Source organism: Athene noctua, chromosome 15 (genome assembly GCF_965140245.1).
Source record: "Athene noctua chromosome 15, bAthNoc1.hap1.1, whole genome shotgun sequence".
In the NCBI taxonomy this organism is placed as follows: Eukaryota; Metazoa; Chordata; class Aves; order Strigiformes; family Strigidae; genus Athene; species Athene noctua.
The window spans coordinates 17411361-17431135 of record NC_134051.1 but is presented as its reverse complement, the minus strand read 5'-3'; the positions used below and the strand labels follow the sequence as shown (position 1 = coordinate 17431135).

Genomic DNA, 19775 nt, shown 5'->3' with positions numbered 1-19775 from the left:
TCTGATTCCCCAGTCCTCAGGTTGATCAGGATGTCCCTGGGTTGAGGCTCTGTAGTGTTGCGTTATCTGCGGATTCGCTGGGGATGTACTCTGTCATCCTCTGAGTTGTTGAACAACGAGAGACCCAGTATTGACCCCAAGGTATTCAACTTAGTACTGGTCAGGAGTTGACCTCTGGTTGATCTCAGAGCCTGGCAGTCCAGCAAGTTTTCAACCCATCTGACAGTCCAGCCCTTCCTTCCTCAGCTCTCAGTGGGAATGCCATGAGAGACAGCATTAAAAACTTCATTGAGGTCAAGGTAGATTGTATCTGGTGCTTTAACTTTGTTCATGTAGCCAGTTGGGTTTGTTTTTTGAAAGGAACCAGGTCGATCAAGCACTGTTTTGCCCTGAAAAATCCATCCTGACCATTTCAAATTACATAAGTCTCCTCTGTGTGCTTGGAAGTGGATTCCAAGAGGATGCATTCCATGATCTTTCCAGGGCCAGAGATCAGGCTGAGAGGGCAGTAGTTCCTTGAATTGTCCTTTTTAAACGATGGGAGTAACGTTATCTTTTCGAGTCATCTGAGACTTCCCCTATCAGTATGATTTTTTTCATAGTTTAATAGGCACTGGCCCATGATCACAGGATTTACTCCTTCCGCACCTTCTGTTGAATGCCTTAAGGCTTCAAATATGCAAATACATCCAGCTTCACTAACCTGTTACATCCCCATTGTTCACTGTCCCTCTCCTTTGCTACTCACGCTGTCCGTGTTTTGCATACAGTGATTAGGGTCAGACTGTACCTGAAACAAAAAAGACATGAAGTACTTCATTATATAATGATGGCTTTTTCATCACAAGGCTGTCTCCTCCCTGAATCAACATTTTCCTTGAACTTTATTTTGCAACAAGCACACCTGGTATGTAGATTCCTTTCCTGTTAGCCCTAATGTCTTCACTAGTCTTAGTTCCAGCTAGGCCAGACAAAAATACCCTCCAGGTTTTGTCCTCAAGGACATCTTCTGTGTCCTTATATATATACATACAATACTTATATGCTTCTCTTTTGTTGCCAAGCCTTGATTCCATTGCTTTTATGCTCCCTTTTTGTGTCTGGCTTTGCTGAGAAACTTTCTGCTTAGCCATGTGGGCCTTCTGCTAAATATCTTCCATCTTGAGGGATGGCTTGTTCCTACATGCTGAAGTTCTCTTTAACCAGTGGCTCAATCAATCAGGCCGCTACCTTGGCCAGTTTCATCTAATGGGTGAACCTCAGGGATTCCTAACAGTTCCCTGGATAAACTGAAGTCTCTTTTCCCGCTGCCCAGTTTTCTAACTCTGCTGCTTATCTTCCCGGTCTTCCTCCAAATTACCAAACTCAACCATTTCATTGTCTATACGGAGCTTACCGCAGAAACGAAACTCTTAAATTTATTTTGTTTAAACTAAGTAAAACAAAACAACTCCCTTTAGTTCATTTGAGACAGTTTTAAAGTAATCATTATTGCTTAACCTGGCTAATTGAAGTGAACCGGCTTATAAAGCAGCCCCGTGTACTTTGATGTTTGCAAGTAGCTAAGGAGGTATGATCCTCAGTCAGCTTTTCTGCTTTAAACGATTTGCTACATTACATTCTCATTTCCCTTACTGGCTGACTCTGTTCCTTGTTTTATTTCATTTATTAGAGTCAAATAATGATCCTCCAATTTGTGATATTGAAACTTGGACCTGTTTCACCCGGATGAACTGTGGTCATTGTGGTACTGCCTTAGAAAATGATTCAGCATGAGGGATTATGATGAGGAATGTCCCTTTTCTGAGGCTAAGTCACAGCTCATCAGTGAAAGATTGTGTCCCTGGTTAAAAGAAGTCGTTCCAAGTGTTCTGTTCAAAGAGGTGGCATGCTATTTGTACTCAAATAACTGCTGCTCCCCTTCAGTCTTCTTGTGTAACATTGCTTGCTCTGTCCCTGTGGCCTTGTCTTACTACAAATCTGAATACGGAGCACAAGCTGCATTTTGATGCAGTAACTTCAGTGGTGCTTTTGTGAAGCAGACAATAGTCTGCTGGGCTGAACAGTGAAAACACTGTGGCTGTTTACAGCTCTGTTTTCTTGGTTCTCTGTGGGTAATACTTGTGACACACAGCACTCATTCTGACTAGTGTTTTTTTAACTATAAAATCATTTGCTCGTACGCGAAAAATAACTAATTAGGTACATATGAAACTGTGGTATGGTTTCTTCAGAAGAAATGGCCTTCAAACATCTTGTCTCTGCATGTAGGTGCACCACGTTCCGTGGCTAGCAAAGCTGGTAAATCCGTGGCTGTGTTTTGTGGTATGTCCGTTAGGAAACCAACTGAAAAAGCAGTTCCTTTAATGTACTTGGGATGAGGCGGTATAAATCAGAAATAACTTTTGTGTAACTGCTAAACCCGGCTAGATTAAATTGCCTGATTTAGACACTTCCAGAAAACACAACTGTTCTAACCCCAATCTCCTGAGAAATTCAGTTAGGTTTTTTGGGGGGAGTAAATTGCAATTGGGATGTTGTATTCTACTTACAACAGATCTTAAATTAAGTATTTTAGCTGCGTTACAAGAATTTCTCAGATTTCCAGAAATTATCTGTCAAAACCTGTACACCTGCAGCTGGGTTTGACCGCTGTTCAACTTCCCCTCTGTAGACTCTATAATCTTTTGTGATGTTCAGTCCTTGAGCAATAAGGTGGCATTTAGAGAAGCTTTTTGACTCAAAATCTGGAAATACTTGTGTGTAAATTACGAGATAGGAGGCGTCTCAGCGGAGTCTAGAAGAAAGGTTTACCAAACCTGATGCAGGGTTGTGTCAAGACCAGACGTAGTCTTGCTCCATAAGCATGGTTTGTCAGCTGGATTCTCAGAAGTGTTAATGCATCCTAGTGAAATAGTCTTGCCAACAAACCTCTGCTGCTTCCACTGCTGGAGCTATGAATAATTATTTTGCCTGTAGCTATAAAAGAAGGCCCAACAGGTCTTGCTGTGCAGACGTACAGGCTACATGTTTCTTCCCTCTCCTGCACATCAGCTGTGGTAGCTCTGAGATCTGTGTTAGCTAGGTTATAAGAACAGATTGATGTTTTTACTATTTCCTGTAAAGGCCTGTAATTTACCACTTGCTCTATGTTGCCTTTATTTGTGCAAATTGAAGATTTAAGATTATTAAGAAATGGTTTCTCAGGGCAAAATCTTTTATGTCCGTATAGCATAATATATGCCTGCTGCTTCGTCCTTTTTCTCCAGCTCTCAGTGACTTTTTCTTCAGTACATTAACCTCTCACTTCTCTTGTCACAATTGCTTGTGAACTGATTTGGGAACTGATCCAGCTTTTAAAATCCCATATCTTCAATCAGTATTGCAGTAAAAAAGAAAATTGACTTTTTCAACCCCTTTCTTAGATACAGCAAAATAAGAAAATGTACATATTTACTGCAATTCAGCTTTAGGAGGTGGCAGTGGTTTTCAGTCAATTAATATATGAAATAGAATAAAATTTCATTTCTGTAGAAAAATTTCCGATAAAATTAGAAAGCTTACATGCCTGTAGTAGTTATTGTTTTAGAGGTGATGCAGAAGGCAGAGAAAAATACTCCTTTGTATGGAGATAGAGTTGTCAAGGGAATGTTCCTCTCCCTATGATGAAAGTGGTGATATTTGGCAGAAAATTAAGACATGTCATATTTCACAACATTAATTTGCATTGCTTGTGAAACTATTCTTGTCTTGTATACACTGTAGTGATTGCCCCTTTCATGGACGTTGATTAAACAAACGCAAATATATTTTTCTAAGAAAGCATTCCAAATCCATCTCAAAGAATTGAGTTATCGTTTCTCGAGGAGAGAAGTCAGACTGGAAGTTGTAGCTAGTCTCTTCCTTGTCAGTAAATTCTGTATGAGGAAAGTCATCAAACAGGATAAAAGTATAAAATCCGTCTTGAAGCTGTTTTTCTACTGCTGAAAGCACACGGAACCATACAATAATTCAGATTGGAAGGGAACTTCAGAGGCCATCTAATCCCAACGTCCTTTTTAAATCAGGGGTAGCTACACAGATCGTGTTGCTCAGTGGCTTGTCCAGTTGAGTTTTGAAAGTCTCCAAGAAGCCACAACCGCTCTGAGCAGCATGTTCCTGTGCTTAACTTCCCTCATATTCATTATTTTATTCTAAATAGCCCATCAGAATTTAGCTTTCTGCAAGGTTTTGACTGTCGCGTCTTGTTCTTTCACTCTACTTCTGAGAAAGGTCTGGTTCTGTCTCTGTAACTATCCATTAGGTTGGAGAAGATGCAATTAAATTGTCTGTTAGTCCTCTCTTCTGCAGGCTATGCTAGACCAGCTCCCGCAGCTTCTCCTCACGTGTCACGTGCTCCAGCCTTCCAGCTGTCTTAGCAGCCCGCCACTGAAGTCTCCAGTTTGCAAATATATTGTCCTGGGGGACTCCTTGACTGGACACAGTGTTCCAGATGCTGTCCCACAAGCGCTGTGCAGGGAGGAATGGTCTCTTTCCTCGACTCACTGACTATAATTTTACTAATGCAGCCCACCATGCAGTTACTGCCTCAGAGGCAGACTGCTGACTCTCACAGATCCTGTGCTGCAGAGCTGCTCCCTTGCCAGTCAGTCCACAACCTGTACCATGGGGTCATGGGGTGATTCTGTCCCAGAAGCAGGACTCTGATCAGGTTCGTATCAGCCCATTCCTTTAGTTTATCAAAACCCAGATAACTGCTCTCTCTATTTGCTGTCAGGTGTGAGCTTGCACTTTGACACTTCATTGAAGTCTTTTATGAAGATGTCCAACAGTTTTGGACCTGCTCTTGATGCCAAGGTATGGAACTCGTAGCTGACTGACAGATTTCTAACTGTTGACTGCTGCTCTCTTTAAAGGCCAGCACTCTAGGCAGCTTTTTATGTGCCTTGTACATTGACAATCCAATCCTTTTTTTTTTTTTTTTTTATTCTTCTATTTGAGTATAAGGATGCTGCATCATCTTCTTCAGTATGCTCCAGTTAAGGTGTAAAATAGGATTAGGTGTACTTTCCTATACTGCCTCATGGGAAAGGACGAGCTCCTTTTATACCTTTCTTTTGAAATGTTTTAAGAATCAGTTCTCATTGTGAAAATTAATTGAAGATAGACCTTCTGAATGCTCCGGATTCTCTTGCTATATGGACCTGCAGGCACTTTTGGCGATTTGTGTTTTCAAAATGTGATGTAAAAATCTTTCCATGTATTTAAAAAAAGAAAACTTTGGTTGAGGGAATAGAAGGTTGAGCTGCATTTGAAAAGACTTGTATAAAATATCTAAGAGTCAGAATTGGAGAAAGTGAGGGACAGTCAGGAGACTCAAGAAAAAGTCTTGGCACTGTTAGAAGCAAAACAAGTCAGTGTGACAGAGTCATGTCCATTTGGGTGATTGGAAATAGCAGCGGAAAGATTTGTTGTCTAGGACAAGGAAAACTAGTGTAATAAATCACACCATCATAAACGTGGTAGAAAGTTTCAGCAGTGACAGCTGGAAAGAATGAAGGTGTCAAAGGGAATGCTTTCTTTGTTTGCATCAAACTGTCTAGACAAGTGGTCTGTGCGATGGGTGAGGAACTGTCTGCCAGGCTGCGCCCAGAGGGTGGTTGGATGTAGCTCCTTTTCAGACTGGTAACCTGTCACAAGTGGGGTCCCCCAGGGATCTACACTGGGCCCAACGCTGTTCAGTATCTTCGTAAGTGATCTGGGCGGTGGGATCAAGTGCACCCTGATGAATTTTCCTGATGATACCAAACTGGGTGGGGAAGGGAGAGCCACCCTGCAGGAAGATCTGGCTGGGCTGGAAGAGTGGGCTGACAGGAATCTTATTCAAGAATCAAGTTTAACAAGGCCGAGCGTAAAAGTTTTGCACCTGGGAAAAAATCATCCGGGAGTGCAGCACAGGCAGGGTTCTACCTGGCTGGGGAGCAGCTCTGTGGAAAGGGACCTGGGGGTCCCGGTGGACAATAAGGTCAACATGAGTGAACAAGGTGCTGCAGCAGCAAAGAAAGTCAACGGGATGCTGGGTTGCATCAACACGGGCATCAGCAGCAGAGATAAAGAAGTCATTATCCCACTCTGCTCAGCGCTTGTCAGGCCACACCTGGAGCACCATGTTCAGTTTTGGTCCCCGCTATATAAAAATGCTGTGGCCAGGCTGGAGAGGGTCCAGAGGAGGGCCACAAAGATGATCAAGGGGCTGGGAAGCCGTGTGAGGAAAGGCTGAGAGACCTGGGTTTGTTCAGCCGTGAGAAGAGAAGGCTGAGGGGAGACCTTGTCACCGTGTCCCTGTATTTAAAGGGTGGCTACAAAGAAGATGGGGACTCCCTTTTTATAAGGAGTCACATGGAAAAGTTGGGCGGTGATAGGTACAAGTGACTCCTGGGGAGAGTCTGATTGGACACAAGAGGAAAATTTTTCACCATGTGAACAATCAGCCAATGGAATGATCTCCCAAGGGAAGTGGAGGATTCCCCAACATTGGAGAGTTTTAAGATTTGGCTGGACAGGGTGCTGGGCCATCTTGTCTAGACCGTGCTTTTGCCAAGAAAGGTTGGATCAGATGATCCTTGAGGTCCCTTCCAGCCTGGGATTTTATGATTCTATGCCCTCTACATCCATAATGCTCTGTGGCCTTGAATGCAGGCAGGAATTCAGACTAGGACTTAGCTTTTGGTACGTTGTTTGCAGCCTTCTGTTAAATATAAGTAAATGTATATAACCTCCCTACTTAGGAAGGGCGTTAGGATGTTTCGTTATCTGTTTCATACTTGAGGCACTGACACGAAATGAACATGTCATTTTCCAATATATATGTAGCAGTAGAGCACAGGCTTTTACTGGAATGCAGTATGTTATGTGTAAAGAGGAGCAAAGGTAAATGTGTCTCTGTAATGGGAGTAAAGAGATGGCACTTTCTTGCCAAGGTAGTAAAGGAATTCTCTTTTGCTTATTTACTATTCTTTTTTCCCTGTGCTATCTGAGAAAAAAAAAAAAATAAAATTGCGTTATCTTTCTTACTTTCGAGGATACCCTTCTTTTGGAACGAGTTTGGGTTTTAAATGAAATCTGCATTTGACTCTGTACTGAACCTTCCAAATAAGAGAGGTGGCTGGAGATTTTGTTTTGTGTGACTGCAGAAGCAAATGATCTGAGTCAAGTGGCCTGGACAGATAATTAAGCTACAACAGAGAAAGCTTGCGGAGTCAGTCAGTTGTGATTATCAGTCCAGTGTGGTTGGATGTCTGATTCCTTCTGAAAAACTTGAAGTGGATGCTCTTATTATCATTAATTGGGGAGTGCCAGCAACATATCTGGAAGAATTACACTGCCACTTTAAAGAAATCCAATATATTTAAGTTGGAATATAAATTTAATGATGAATTACTAGCTCTAGATCTGCTGTTCTGCCCACCCCTTAGAATCTGAACATTTGTAAGAATAATTCCCATGTTATATGACTGCCCTGTTTCTCAATTCTTGCGTCTGTAGGCAGTTCACAGCAGAGTGTATTTTGGGGGACTGTCTGTATCTTGTTACATTATTTTTTTTTCTTTATTATGTGATTTAATTAGAAGTTTAATCACTGTAAGACTACCTCCAGAGCATCTGGGAAAGTTCCTTTAATGGTGAAGTTGCTTAAAGTGCCTCACAGCACTAAACCTTGGAAGCATTTCTGAAATATTTCCTCTGCTAAGCAAGAGGGATGTCATGAAATGAAACAAAAAAAAAAAAAGGAAACAGTATTTCATTTGTATGGAAGGATAAAAAGTACATTTAATCTAAACCAGGCTACTTCAGTATTGATGGTTTACTTGTGGAGTTCAGCAATTTTAAAATAGAAATCTGATTGGGATTAACTCTACCACATGTAGGATGAATTAATGGCACAGAAACGTACACTTCGCTGTGTAACGCAGCTATCGAAAAGCCAAAGCGCCGCAAGTTTGGAGGGGTCAGTAACTTTGAAGGCGGGCGTTTTAATTTTGAAAACAAAAACGTTCGGCTTCCACCAACTTAGGTAGTAGCATTTCTAATGTTTTTTAAACAGCTATTAATGCAGTCAAGCTGTGTTTTTTCTTCTTCTGTGTGCAATCATCTGCTCAGTGGTGCAGTCTATGACTAGTAGCAGGAGACAGAGGAGTGGCCTGCTGTGATTGATGGGGCGAGGCCCAGCAAACTGAAGGCGTCCCATCTGGATTAGGTTTTGGGAGCAGTCAGATGTTGAGAGGGAGGTCAGTAAGCCTTGCATTAGCTCCCCCTCCTTCAACACCCCTATCATCCACACTCATGCACACATTACATCGCTCACACGCCCCCCGTCCATAATTGATGCTTGCTTTGGGCAGATGCTGCATGGCCTGGGACTAGAGCAGCTGCTCAATTTATGGAGAATAAAGGGAGCAGGATGGTACAGCAGGTATTTTCACTTTTATTTTCCCTTGAAACCCTTGATTTTAGTCAAGCCAGGGCATTTCTTATAACAAGCTGCACCCCTGCATGCAAGACTTCTAACACGTTGGGTTGCTTAAGTCTGAAGGAGGGCAAACTATGGCAGTGATTATGTATCTCTGCTGTGCTTGGTAGATCTAACCGAGCCGTTCTTACAAACAGCAGGTTTACAGAGTCATGTTGGATTTTTCTTCTTTGTTTCCGTGCCCTAAGGAGATGATGCAGTTTGGCTCATTTAACTACAGCACGAGAGGCTTTCTCTAAATGTGAAATATCTCTTCACCAAAGAAACAGAATGCACCAGGGAGAAAATAAGAGTGAAACAAACAATAAACTCTTAGACTTTAAAATGCAGGCAAGCAGAAAGGTTTTCACTGAATGCATTTTTATGCTGCAAATGTGTTTTTAAAAAGGAACACTGCATAAGCAATGTTTTCTGTGCTCTGTCTTTTGTGTACAAACATAACAAGCTTGCTTTATTATGTTTTGACACTTTTCATGCATTTCTTAATAATGAATCCTTTCAGAGCAGAAGATGCTGAAAAGGCACGTTGAGATCTGAGATACTAGGAGCATTTTAAATTCTAAGCTTTTCTTCAAATGGAGTAATATATATGGAATAGGAGCAACTTCTCTTACCTACATCATCAGAATGCTTTTGCTTTTTTTTTTTTTTTTTGTTCTTTAGAGTTCAACAGTTAACCAGCAAGCAATAAATTTGATTTTATACACTGCCACGTAAAGCATATTTTTCAGTTGAAATGTGGTTTTCATTAAAACTCAAGCCAGAACATTTAGCAGAGCCTGACTGTCTGCCATCCTTTGTTCTTCTTTCTGTTGCCAACAACTACTTTATTAAAAACCATGCACAACGTGAGCATTAAGGGGTCATTTAATCTTAAAGATACTTGGAACTGAGTCTGAAGGGGCAACTCCTGTTTAGCTTCTCATGCCTGGATTGTATTAAGGGCTGTCTGTGTACTGTCATCCACAGTTTTGAGATTACTCTAATACCCGAGTTCAGAGGCTGATTTAGGATCAATATTTCCATTTCATATTTTCAACTTAATGCATTACATTTATTATTTCCTTTATTCATTTTAGTTCACTGTATTTTAAAGAGCACAATAAAGGGATATTTTAGGTGTTTATATTTAAATAAGTTTTGTTCTTTAAAATGTATTCAGATACATCTAACTGTTGTGTAGTCCGGGGTTTCCATCAACCACACGTTTATACAAATGCCTGTTAGTTGACACTACATTGTTCTTGATGTAAATTCGCATTCTGTTACGAATATATTATATTGGCCTGATACCATGTAAGTAGTAAAGAACGTGTTTATACCTACCTGCTTTTATACAACATTGTAATACTGTGTCTGTTGAATTAATTGTGACTGACAAATTCACACTAATTGTAAAGGCTAGGAAAGGCCACACCAGACAATGATTTTAAGAGATGAACAACTCAGATTTATTGTCGCTGTCCTTTTAAATTTATGGCCTACAGTAGGGTGCGCAAGTATAATTTCTTTAGTGTTGTTCCCTCCCCATAATTTAATGAAAACATAATGCCCGGATTGATAATCTTGCATGCCAGTTTTCTATTCTAAGCATGGTGGGGTTTGTTTGTTTGTTTGTTTGTTTAACGGCAAGGCTGTAAATCCCTGAATATGTAGAAGTTATATTAAAAAAAAAAAAAAAGAAAAAAAGGACAAACAAACCCGTGACCTTTCATTGTTTACCTATTAATGGGGGTCTCAGTTATAAATAAGTGATCCAGACCTCTGCTTAACAAGTCTAGTGAAAGAGGTGGAAGAGTCTCAGCAACACGAAGGTGCTGGAATTGCCAGTGCAGTTTGCCATTTTATGATAAATCTAAAAAGTGAATCGTTTGGAGTTGCTGGTGAAAAATAATATAAAAGTTCAACCCTCTTAATTAAATATTAGCTGTAGTTAGCACTAAGTGTGAATGCTTTGAATATTAATTAGGGTCTCATGGAACTGCTGTCAACGTTAATGAGAAACAGTGGGGGTCTCAGCAACATCTGGTTTAGGACCTGAGGTAGTATAAAAACCTTTAGATCAAATGCACCTGGACATTAGCCCTTGGTCCCTTTGTTGCCATTATTGTTCTTTTTTAACAGCTGCTGACTCTAATGCCGTGTTTAGCATCTGACATCAAGGAATAGCTTAAGGAGCAGCAGTAACCAGCTACTGGGTTTCAAAGCCAGCCCAGTGAAAATGCTTACACAGGCAGAAGTTCGTTTTGCTGTTGTTCATTCTTACCACTTGCTGAAGTCCTTCCTGAAAGAGTTGATTAAAAAATGTAAGGTCATCTGCATCCCACACAAGTTTAAAAAAAAGAAAAAAAAAAAAGAAAAAAAAAAAAGACTTCTTTAACACTTAATAAATGTCTCTGGTATAATCTAGTCATTGCTGGTTTTTAATTCATCTGGATTTTTTTTTTTTTAAATAGTGAAAATATCAGGCCAAAGACATAAGAAAGGGACCTTGCCATTTTATTATGAGTATACAAATATACATTTACAAGAGTTTTTAACCTCCACTGAAATTTAAACAGTCCAGTTTCAGTGCGGCGTTAACCTTGGAGTGACTGTGGATGGATGCAAATGAGACTCAGTGACTTAACCCTGTGAAGGAGGTAAACGTCACTGTTTTCATTTTAAAACTGGTTAAATGAAGCAACATAAACTTACTTGCTCAAAGCCATACACTGAAATAGTAGCAAAGATGGGATTAAAATTAGGGAGGCTTTGATTGCTGATAGAAAGTTTTAAATTTTTTAGGACACACTGAATGCCTTTTACAAAGGAAAATTTAATTTTCCTTTCCAAGCCTGCCACGTACCAGCGCTTATTCCTGCGCTGTGATTTTGCAAATTCTTAAAACCATCTGAGTTTTGGACCACTTCAGGTCAGAGAACTTTCAACTCTGGATTAGTTGAACTTGGCTGGCAATGTCCTGAAGCACAAAGTGCTTTTATTCATCCAGCCTATTTGGAAACGAGGAAATCAAGGACCGATGAGTACAAACAAGCAAAATCCCTACGGTAGTCCTGTGCGGGTACTTGCACATGCTTTGGCGGGAGAATGACGGAGTATTTTTAAAACTCAAGTTTTACTGAAATACTCATTTTTACATTACTTGATATTTAGAAGGATAATTTTACCTTGTAAATCAGCTCGTCTGAGTGCGGGATCGTCACTGTATTAATGGCTTCTAACGCTGTGTCATCATCATGATGACATCCATGTTTGGGACAACTTTTCTGTAGGTTCTGAAAGATGGTTCTGTACGCTTCCTCCCCTAGAATTATGACTGTTTGGTAGGAGCAGAGCATTTAGTCAAAAGTCTCTAACTGATAAATTAACGTGCTTGGCTATCCTTTATTATAGCAATCATAAAGTTGGGTCTAGCTATAAAGCGATGAGGGCATTTGTTTTTAATTGTATAGGCTTATTGTAATACGGAAATGAAATACTATTGTCTTCAAATGTAAAGCCTTTAAAGTTCTTACATCTATTTCATTGACAGCCTATAACAGAATTTTTCTTTTATGTGAACGTAAGATTTTGAAATGATAACATTTTTAGATTTGAGTGTTGAATATTTTGATTGGGTCTTGGGTGTTTCGGTTTGGTTTTGTTTTGTTTTGTATTTGTGGCATGCAGTTGCTCAGTGGTAGTGTACCTCAAAGTATTTCTGAATATCTCATAGAGCATTATTTCATATAAATCTTTTCAACATATGGTTATGTTAACAGTACGCGCCCAAATCCTGCTCTGTGTGTAGGTTGTGTATGTTGTGTTCTGCAAGTGGTAGGGCAGAGCGGGTCACAGAGCACGGGCTAACCCCATCAGAGCTCTGTGTCTGCAGTTGATCTCCAGCCTTTGGAATAAACTGAGCTTTATCCCTCTTCGTTGTCTGAGTTGAAGCATTAGTTCAGGTAGATTTCTCTGACCTTTCCCAGTTAAAGAACAGTCTTCAATTATCCACAGAACAGCAGATTTGTTTGTCCAATTATAATAAGATTTAATAAGGTTAGCAAAACGGATTTAATTCAAATAAGATGTTTTCTCCTCAAGAAACAGCCATTTCAGCCTTTTCAGGCCACCAACCTCAGCAGAACCCTGTCATCACTTTCTGTGTTACGTGTGCAGGATCACCGCTTATTTTATCTCATGCCACATTTCTTTTTTTTCTTTTCTTTTTTTTCCTTTGATTTTACAGGGTAATCAGGAAGCTACAGCACCTCCTGACACAATGGCACAGCCTTATGCCTCAGCCCAGTTTGCTCCACCTCAGAACGGTATCCCTGCAGAATACACAGCCCCGCATCCTCATCCAGCTCCAGACTACACAGGCCAAACCACAGTTCCAGAGCACACGTTAAACATGTACCCTCCTGCTCAGACACACTCCGAACAGAGTGCAGCTGACACAAATGCACAAACTGTCTCCGGCACAGCCACAGTAAGTCCAAGGTTACAGCTATTTCGAAAGCAGTACGTTTCGAGTTGCATGTCTGTTTGTTGATAACGTTTATTCTTCCGTTCCATTTAATAATTTTGCACATCATTTGCGTTAGAATTACCATTTCAAGGCTGAAAGTCGGTCAAAGTTTATTGTTGAACTCGGAAAATATAATTTTGCGACACTTGGAGCCTCTTAGTAAGTGTGGGAGCTTTGGAGAATCTGTAGTTTTCCGTTTCTACAGTATTAGACAGACAAAATAATTAATAGCAAGCACGTGAATCATATAATAAAGTTTGACTAAGTCCAATATGGGAAAACATTGGCAAAGATTGTTTGTAAGCATTCATTTGTGGAGGAAAAAAAAACAAAAAAAAAACAAAAAACACAAAAAAAACCCCAAAAATAAACCCAAACCAGGCTCATTTTGTTATTTTTAATGACCTCTGTATTTTTGACACTTAGGAGTAGTTCTCGATAGAAGTGATAATTGAATGATACTGTCCTGAAATTACTTGCAGAACTGTGTGAATGAGGGTTGTGAGGAGCACGTCTGTAATACTTTATTTTCTAGAGAGCTTGTTTGTGCAGCCGTTACCCAAGTTGTGTGTGGATCTGTGCTCAACAGAGCAGAAATGATAGACTTTCCTTCTATTTGATTTATATATGAAGTTCTGAAGTGTCATGAATTATGCAAGAGACTGCTTGGATGGACCTACGTTATAATTTTAGTCACAGACTTCACACATCGATAGTTTAGTGCTTCTGTCTTAATTCTCGATTGGGATCCAATATATCCCATGACAACAGCTGGCTGATTTCTGGGCCATCAACCACCTGCAGTACGTGTGTGGGATCTAGTGTGGAACAGACAGCACACTGCAGTTTGAGCGTGCACTTGAAACATCTCTTCTAGTTGTCCTCATCCTGGCCGCAACCGTGCTCCTTACCTCATCTTACCTCCCCCTTAACTCCCCTGGCATATACCCAGCCTTAAAAAAGCTGCATGAGTTCTGACAATTTATGGTTATCACCCTGGCACGGATTGAATTCTATGGGTACGAACAAGAAAGAAAAGCAACATCAAAAGTACAAAAAAAAAAAAAAAAAAAAAAATTCCTTGCTATTATCATGGAGGTATCGTTATGAATTAATTACACAGTTTTGTGGTTTATAAAGTAAAATGTTTCAGTCCTTTTAATTTTTGACCTGTTAACATTTTATTGCCCCGACTGGCCCTTGGCTCTAGTAGTATGAGAAAGTTGAAGTTGAAAAGCATCCTCATAGTACAAATCTCATAGTCAGTTTCGCAGCTGTACAGTGTCTCCTCTTACTCATCTCTTTGCTAAATTTACGTCCTAGAGTTCCTTCCAGCTTTTTTAATTTCTTTCCATAATTATTGTTGATTGTTGTCAAACTCTTGTCATATGCCACTGTCATTTCTTCCGAGCAAGAACCCTAAGCTGAATAGTCCAGAAGAGATTGGATATTTACTGAAAATATAGTGTTTCCAACTGTCCTTATCTCATTCTTTTTACATTCTACCATTCTGCTTGCTCTTTTGACCACTGATGCACACTCAACAGTCCACTGTGATGCCCAGCTCAGGCTTTTTGTATTTTATAACTCTTGGTCTCTTTGCCATTCAGCTCTGAAGTAAAAGACTGTCAGTGCTAAAATCAATGGTAAACACCTGTCAATGTGAGTGGGACAGGAACTCATCCCTCATCATTTATTGCTTTCAATTCATTGTGTTTCCTCACCCCTTTTTGATTTTTCGGTTTGAAGAAGTGTTAGTCTCTTTATCAGAAAAGTCAGGTATGCGTTTTTCCATTTTCCATGGCAAAGGCTGATGAAAAGAAATAATTTGGATTGTCTGCAATGCCCTTATCTTCTTCGAGTGCTCTATTCAATCCCAGCTCTAGCAAATCCAATGATTCCCTTGAACGTTTCCTTCTTCTGATATACTAATAGGCTTTATTGTTATTTGTTTTTGTATCCTTTGCTCTCTGCTCTTCTTATTTCATTTTTTTTGCCTTCCTAATATCCAACTTATATTTTACCTGTCGTACGCTTTCTCCCTTCTGGTTCCACTTGGAGTGAATTTCCATTCTCTGAAGGATAAAACACTTCAATTCCACTAACCTTTTGTATTTGGTGACTATAGTCTATTTGTTCTTTTTATTAATGATCCTTTTCTTGCCTTCCTGTTTCCTTTCTTACAGAGGAATGCACATAACTTTTTGAAGTAGCTCCCATGCTGTTTATAAAGAATTAGTTTTCCCTACTTTTGACTTTAGGGTATTTTTGAGAAAGTTTTGTTTTGCTTAGTTTCTTCAAAAGGATATATTTTTATTTTTTTTTCTAAATTGCAACGTTATACTGAAAGTTGTGGATATTATCCCTCCCTGGCGAACAATGCATTGAAAATACAAGTCTGGTGGTGTATCTCTATGGATCTACATTGTTCAAAGCAGCCTTGACATTTAACATACTACTCACCAGTTAGTTTTACAAATTTACAGTCGGATATTGTTTGCACAGTTTAATTATGGGTACCTAGATCTAAAAATCTGTTATGGTGTGTCTTGTTAGCATTGCACTTAATACGCTGTAGAGACATTATGAACAGGTATATGCAGATGGATCCCAGACAGATTTGACATGGGCTTTGTAATATTATGAGGGTCCAGCTGTGTACATCTCTCAAAAGGTTTAATAATGTAAGTTTTTATTATGAACCACAGCTTCAATAGCGCTGTGTCAACACCGTAACTCCATGTGTTCTTTATTGTTGAAGGGAAAAAAAAAAAAAAAAAAAAGTTTCTTTCCAGTTTCTGCTCGCTTTCTGAATAGCTGGTTTCCAGTCTGAAAGACTTGTAAGTGGAATTGATGTGGGGACATCGTGGCATTTTTTTGGTAGGTTCCAATATAGAGAAGAATAATCGATTAATCCTTCACAAAAGGATACTCTTGTGGTTAAAGTAGATTTGACAAGCTACTGGGGGCAAGATCAGTGTTTGAATTTTCTTATTCACATGTATATTTATGTACATGTGAACCTGGGTATAGCGCTAAAAAGGATCAAAACATTTTGAAATATGAAGCAAATAAGCTGCAGGGCAATTACCTAATTTGTAGAACTGGTACCAGAAGTGACTTAACCTCATCCATGAAGGACTTAATCCGCTCAAGCTGGACACATACACAGACCTCCTTTGTGTGTCCCAGTTTCTTTTTGTCTGAAAGAATCGTACACTGAAGTTAGAGCTCACATTGGATCTAGTGCGACCCAAACCCCAATAAAGATATAAATGATAAAGATAAAAATAAAAAGGCTCCATGCACCTTCTCTTGAATCCTTTACTGCAGCACACAGTGTGATCCCAGCCCAGCTGGAACTGCTTTCAGTATCCCCATTTGCTGCAAATTGTACAAAATTCCCATCTCCAGTTTTATTACAGGTTTGCAATTCTGTGCTATTAATATACAAAGTCTATAGATTTGATTTCCTTATGAGGAGAATCCGTAGGCTCTAGCAGAGGTTTCCTAAGTTGTCTTTGGTCATTCAAAGTGGGTGTGAAGTAGGACCGAGTCCCGATGGCAGTGCTTGAAACCAACCTCAAGTTGGGGTGGGTCATTAATTCAGCCTTAACAGAATATATAGTGTTTTCTATATGCTACGAAAGCAGACAAATCTGATCAGAGGAGAATGTATACTTGTCTTTGATTAAAACAAAAGTATTTTGTTGAGAACTTAATAGGAGGGGATCCTTTTTTTCCTCTTGGATTTTACTTTTTATAGCAAAACATTCATTGCACGAACCCTTTCACACCTTGAGCTTCTCCAAAGAGCGCACAGAATACCTGAATATAATCCTCTGGGTATCTTTTGTCATTTGTAGCACTGACTTTCTGTGGACTTCCAGCTGGCTTGGGCATCTACTCTTTCACAAAACGTGCCATTTTCTTTACGCTTCTCTCTTAGTTTATTTCCAAAGTTCTTTTCAGTTAAGAAAAAATATTTTGTTGCTTGCTTTTGCTCAAATTGACTAACAAGCACTTTGAGAAACGCTATTAAGGAGTATGGACTGTTAGGATATTGTTAAAAATTTACTTTTCTGCATGTTATGCTTCCCTATTTCACACATAATTTAATGGACGTTCATTTAGCAGTGAAGCTGTAGGATTAGTAATGCTCTCGTGCTTACAAAAAGTGTGTTTCCTAGTGAAAATTTTCAATTCTTTTTTTGATAAAATAGTGTAAAACATTGTTTTGTTAGGGTAAGTTTTGGACAAAAGATACGTTTAGATTGTATGTATAGGGATTGCTAACTTTGTATTTGGATGCTATGAAACAGGAGAAAATGTACAAGACGAAAGAGAAGTAAATAAAGACAGGATGATTTAGCTGAAATAATATAAAATCATCCGTAGGTAATAAAACACTGTCAAAAGTTACTTTGAGTCTTCTCTGAATAATATGGTTTTCATCTTTTTGGATCAATATGTTTGTTTAACTTTAATCAAGGAAGTAGTCCATCTGAGTACATGCATAATCAATACTCATCCAGTACTGGGTTATTTAAGTGCTGGTAGACTTTTGGAGTTGCATAGCATCAAACATGCTTTTAGTCATTAAGAAAAATAATAAATGGCTTCTTTCAAGAAGGCCGGATCAATGATAAGTGTATTACAAAGTTATGATAAAAGTAATGTCTGATGATTTTGCAGAGTGGTTTTGAGCGTTATGTTAAATATTTTCAAGTATTTTTCAGTAAGATGTTTGATCCTTTTGTGAAATATGAAATCACCTTTTACCTGTGTACTGATATACGTATATATTATACTATATAATACTATTTATACATATATAATACTACATATTGTACATACATAGTTCTGAGAGTAAAACTTGTTCAATCCTTGCCAGTGGTTTTTCATGCACAACTTCTGTGGATGTCAGTGGGAGAGAAGTATGTAAATACAAAGGGCATCCACTGGGCGTGTGCAGGAAAGCAGGTAATAGAGTGAATAATATAACTCTAGTGTTTCCTATTCTAACTGTGTTATACTAATCATGGTATGGTAAAACCTGAGTTTGTAATAATGCTCTGTGTTTTGTGTATGTGTGTGTATGTAAAATAATATTCAGCTCTGAACGTAATCCTGCTTTTGCATTAGAGAAAACTTGAGGTCATTGGGCGCTCTGTCTGCCTTGGATTGTGAATTCACCAGGCTTGACAAGTTGAAAAGCCTTGATAAGTTCTGTGCTTGGATGGGATAAGTTCTGTGCTTGGATGGGATAAGTTCTGTGCTTGGACAGGGGTCGTCAAGGAAAAATGCATTTGGAGGGGTGTTGGTGGTTCAGTGCATGGCGCTTCTCTGCCTCAGGTGGCTCTGAGTCGATACTCAGCGTGGCATTAGGGGACGCGGCACTGCTGGAGACCTCTAGAAGTGGTGCCCAGGTGGGGGCTGTCTCTGCTCGGTGAAGATGATGAGGTGCTTTTCGCGTAACTTCATCGTTACGACTAAATTTCAGCTTGGTTACTACCGGAATTCTTCCTGTGGCAGCCACTGAACGTGATGCTCTTCTGTGTGAAAATAATTGATATATTAGATATTAGACGTCTGTTATAGTTGCCTTGCTTTTCCTTAAAATTTTGTATGTTGTTTGAACTCTAATGTTTTGTGAGTTGGATGATTGCTTTTCTTGGTGTTAATGATGTCCAGGTTTGTGCATTTTTCAGTCGTGTTGCAGAAACTATCTCTTCATCTTAGGATGTAGGAAGGCTTAGTGATACTCCGTACTGAAAAATTATTTACCGTGTTGAACTTAGTTGTTACGGGGAACGGAAAGATATACAACCTTGGAATTTTTTTTAAATTTTTTTTTTTTTTTTTTGGTACTGATTTCTCTATTGCATTTTTTAATTTGGCTAAGAAATCTTGACAGTAGCAAGCATTTATAGTGAAGTGTTTAAATTCCTTGTCTAAGCCTGCAGGCGGGTAGATTGTTACTACAGTTCTCTGCTGCATATTACTGTTTCTTATTATGATAGCTCTTTTTCCTGCTCTGTTCTTTACGTAAGTTATTGGTATAAGTGATGGGTTTTTTTGCTTTCTTTTCTCCCTGATGCTTAGTTCTTATCCTCCTTCTCTCCTATTTTATTCCTGGTCTGTCCATCCCCTTGAGGGTATGGGATACGTTAGCTGTTTCAAGAAATTCTATTCCATATTAAACAGTGCGCTATATCCTACTTGGTTTACATGTGTCTGTCGGTTGTTCTTACAACGCTGAAGTAGAGATGTTTAAAAGACAGTTTGCTGGTTCATCACGTAACTGTGGTTGTGCTTGTTAGCCTTGAGGTAAACTGCGTCAAAATCCAGCACACCAAGTATACGCGTAGTGAGTGGGACACTTCTCAGTGCTGCTGAGCGCAGCTGGCGTTCTTGTCTCTGCTTTTGCCTAGTACGTTTTCGCAGTGCACCTGGAACGTGGATCCTGGAACTGCCTCTTGTGGCTTGGGAAGAAAAAGTTGACTGGCTTGCCTCTGTGCATAGTTCTGTCTGGAGAGCATGCCGTGCAGATAACCACGTCAATCATTTCTTTAAATAGTGGCACTGTGCTCCCTCTCTTCACCTGCCTTGCAAGTCAGATTTCCCCATGGATATTTTTTAGTCCCAACCTCTATCAATGACCCATTTTTTGTTCTATTTCAGTTCCATATTTTTGGTCGATAGATGTTAGCCACCAGTTTGCTAAGATGT

At 39.5% G+C, this 19775-nt stretch overlaps 1 protein-coding gene across 37 annotated transcripts in view; it reads left to right on the top strand.

The window, feature by feature from the left end:
- The window catches only part of RBFOX1 (RNA binding fox-1 homolog 1), a 957841-nt gene that overhangs the window by 797356 nt on the left and 140710 nt on the right, over positions 1 to 19775 (top strand). For 34 of the 37 annotated variants that reach the window (XM_074918958.1, XM_074918956.1, XM_074918994.1 and 31 more), the window contains one exon: positions 12762 to 13004. In XM_074918958.1, the coding sequence (XP_074775059.1) occupies positions 12762 to 13004 (243 nt within the window). Of the gene's footprint in view, positions 1 to 8362; positions 8474 to 12761; positions 13005 to 19775 lie in introns of those variants that run through there. The other 3 variants (XM_074918992.1, XM_074918988.1, XM_074918985.1) reach the window with 3 other exon arrangements.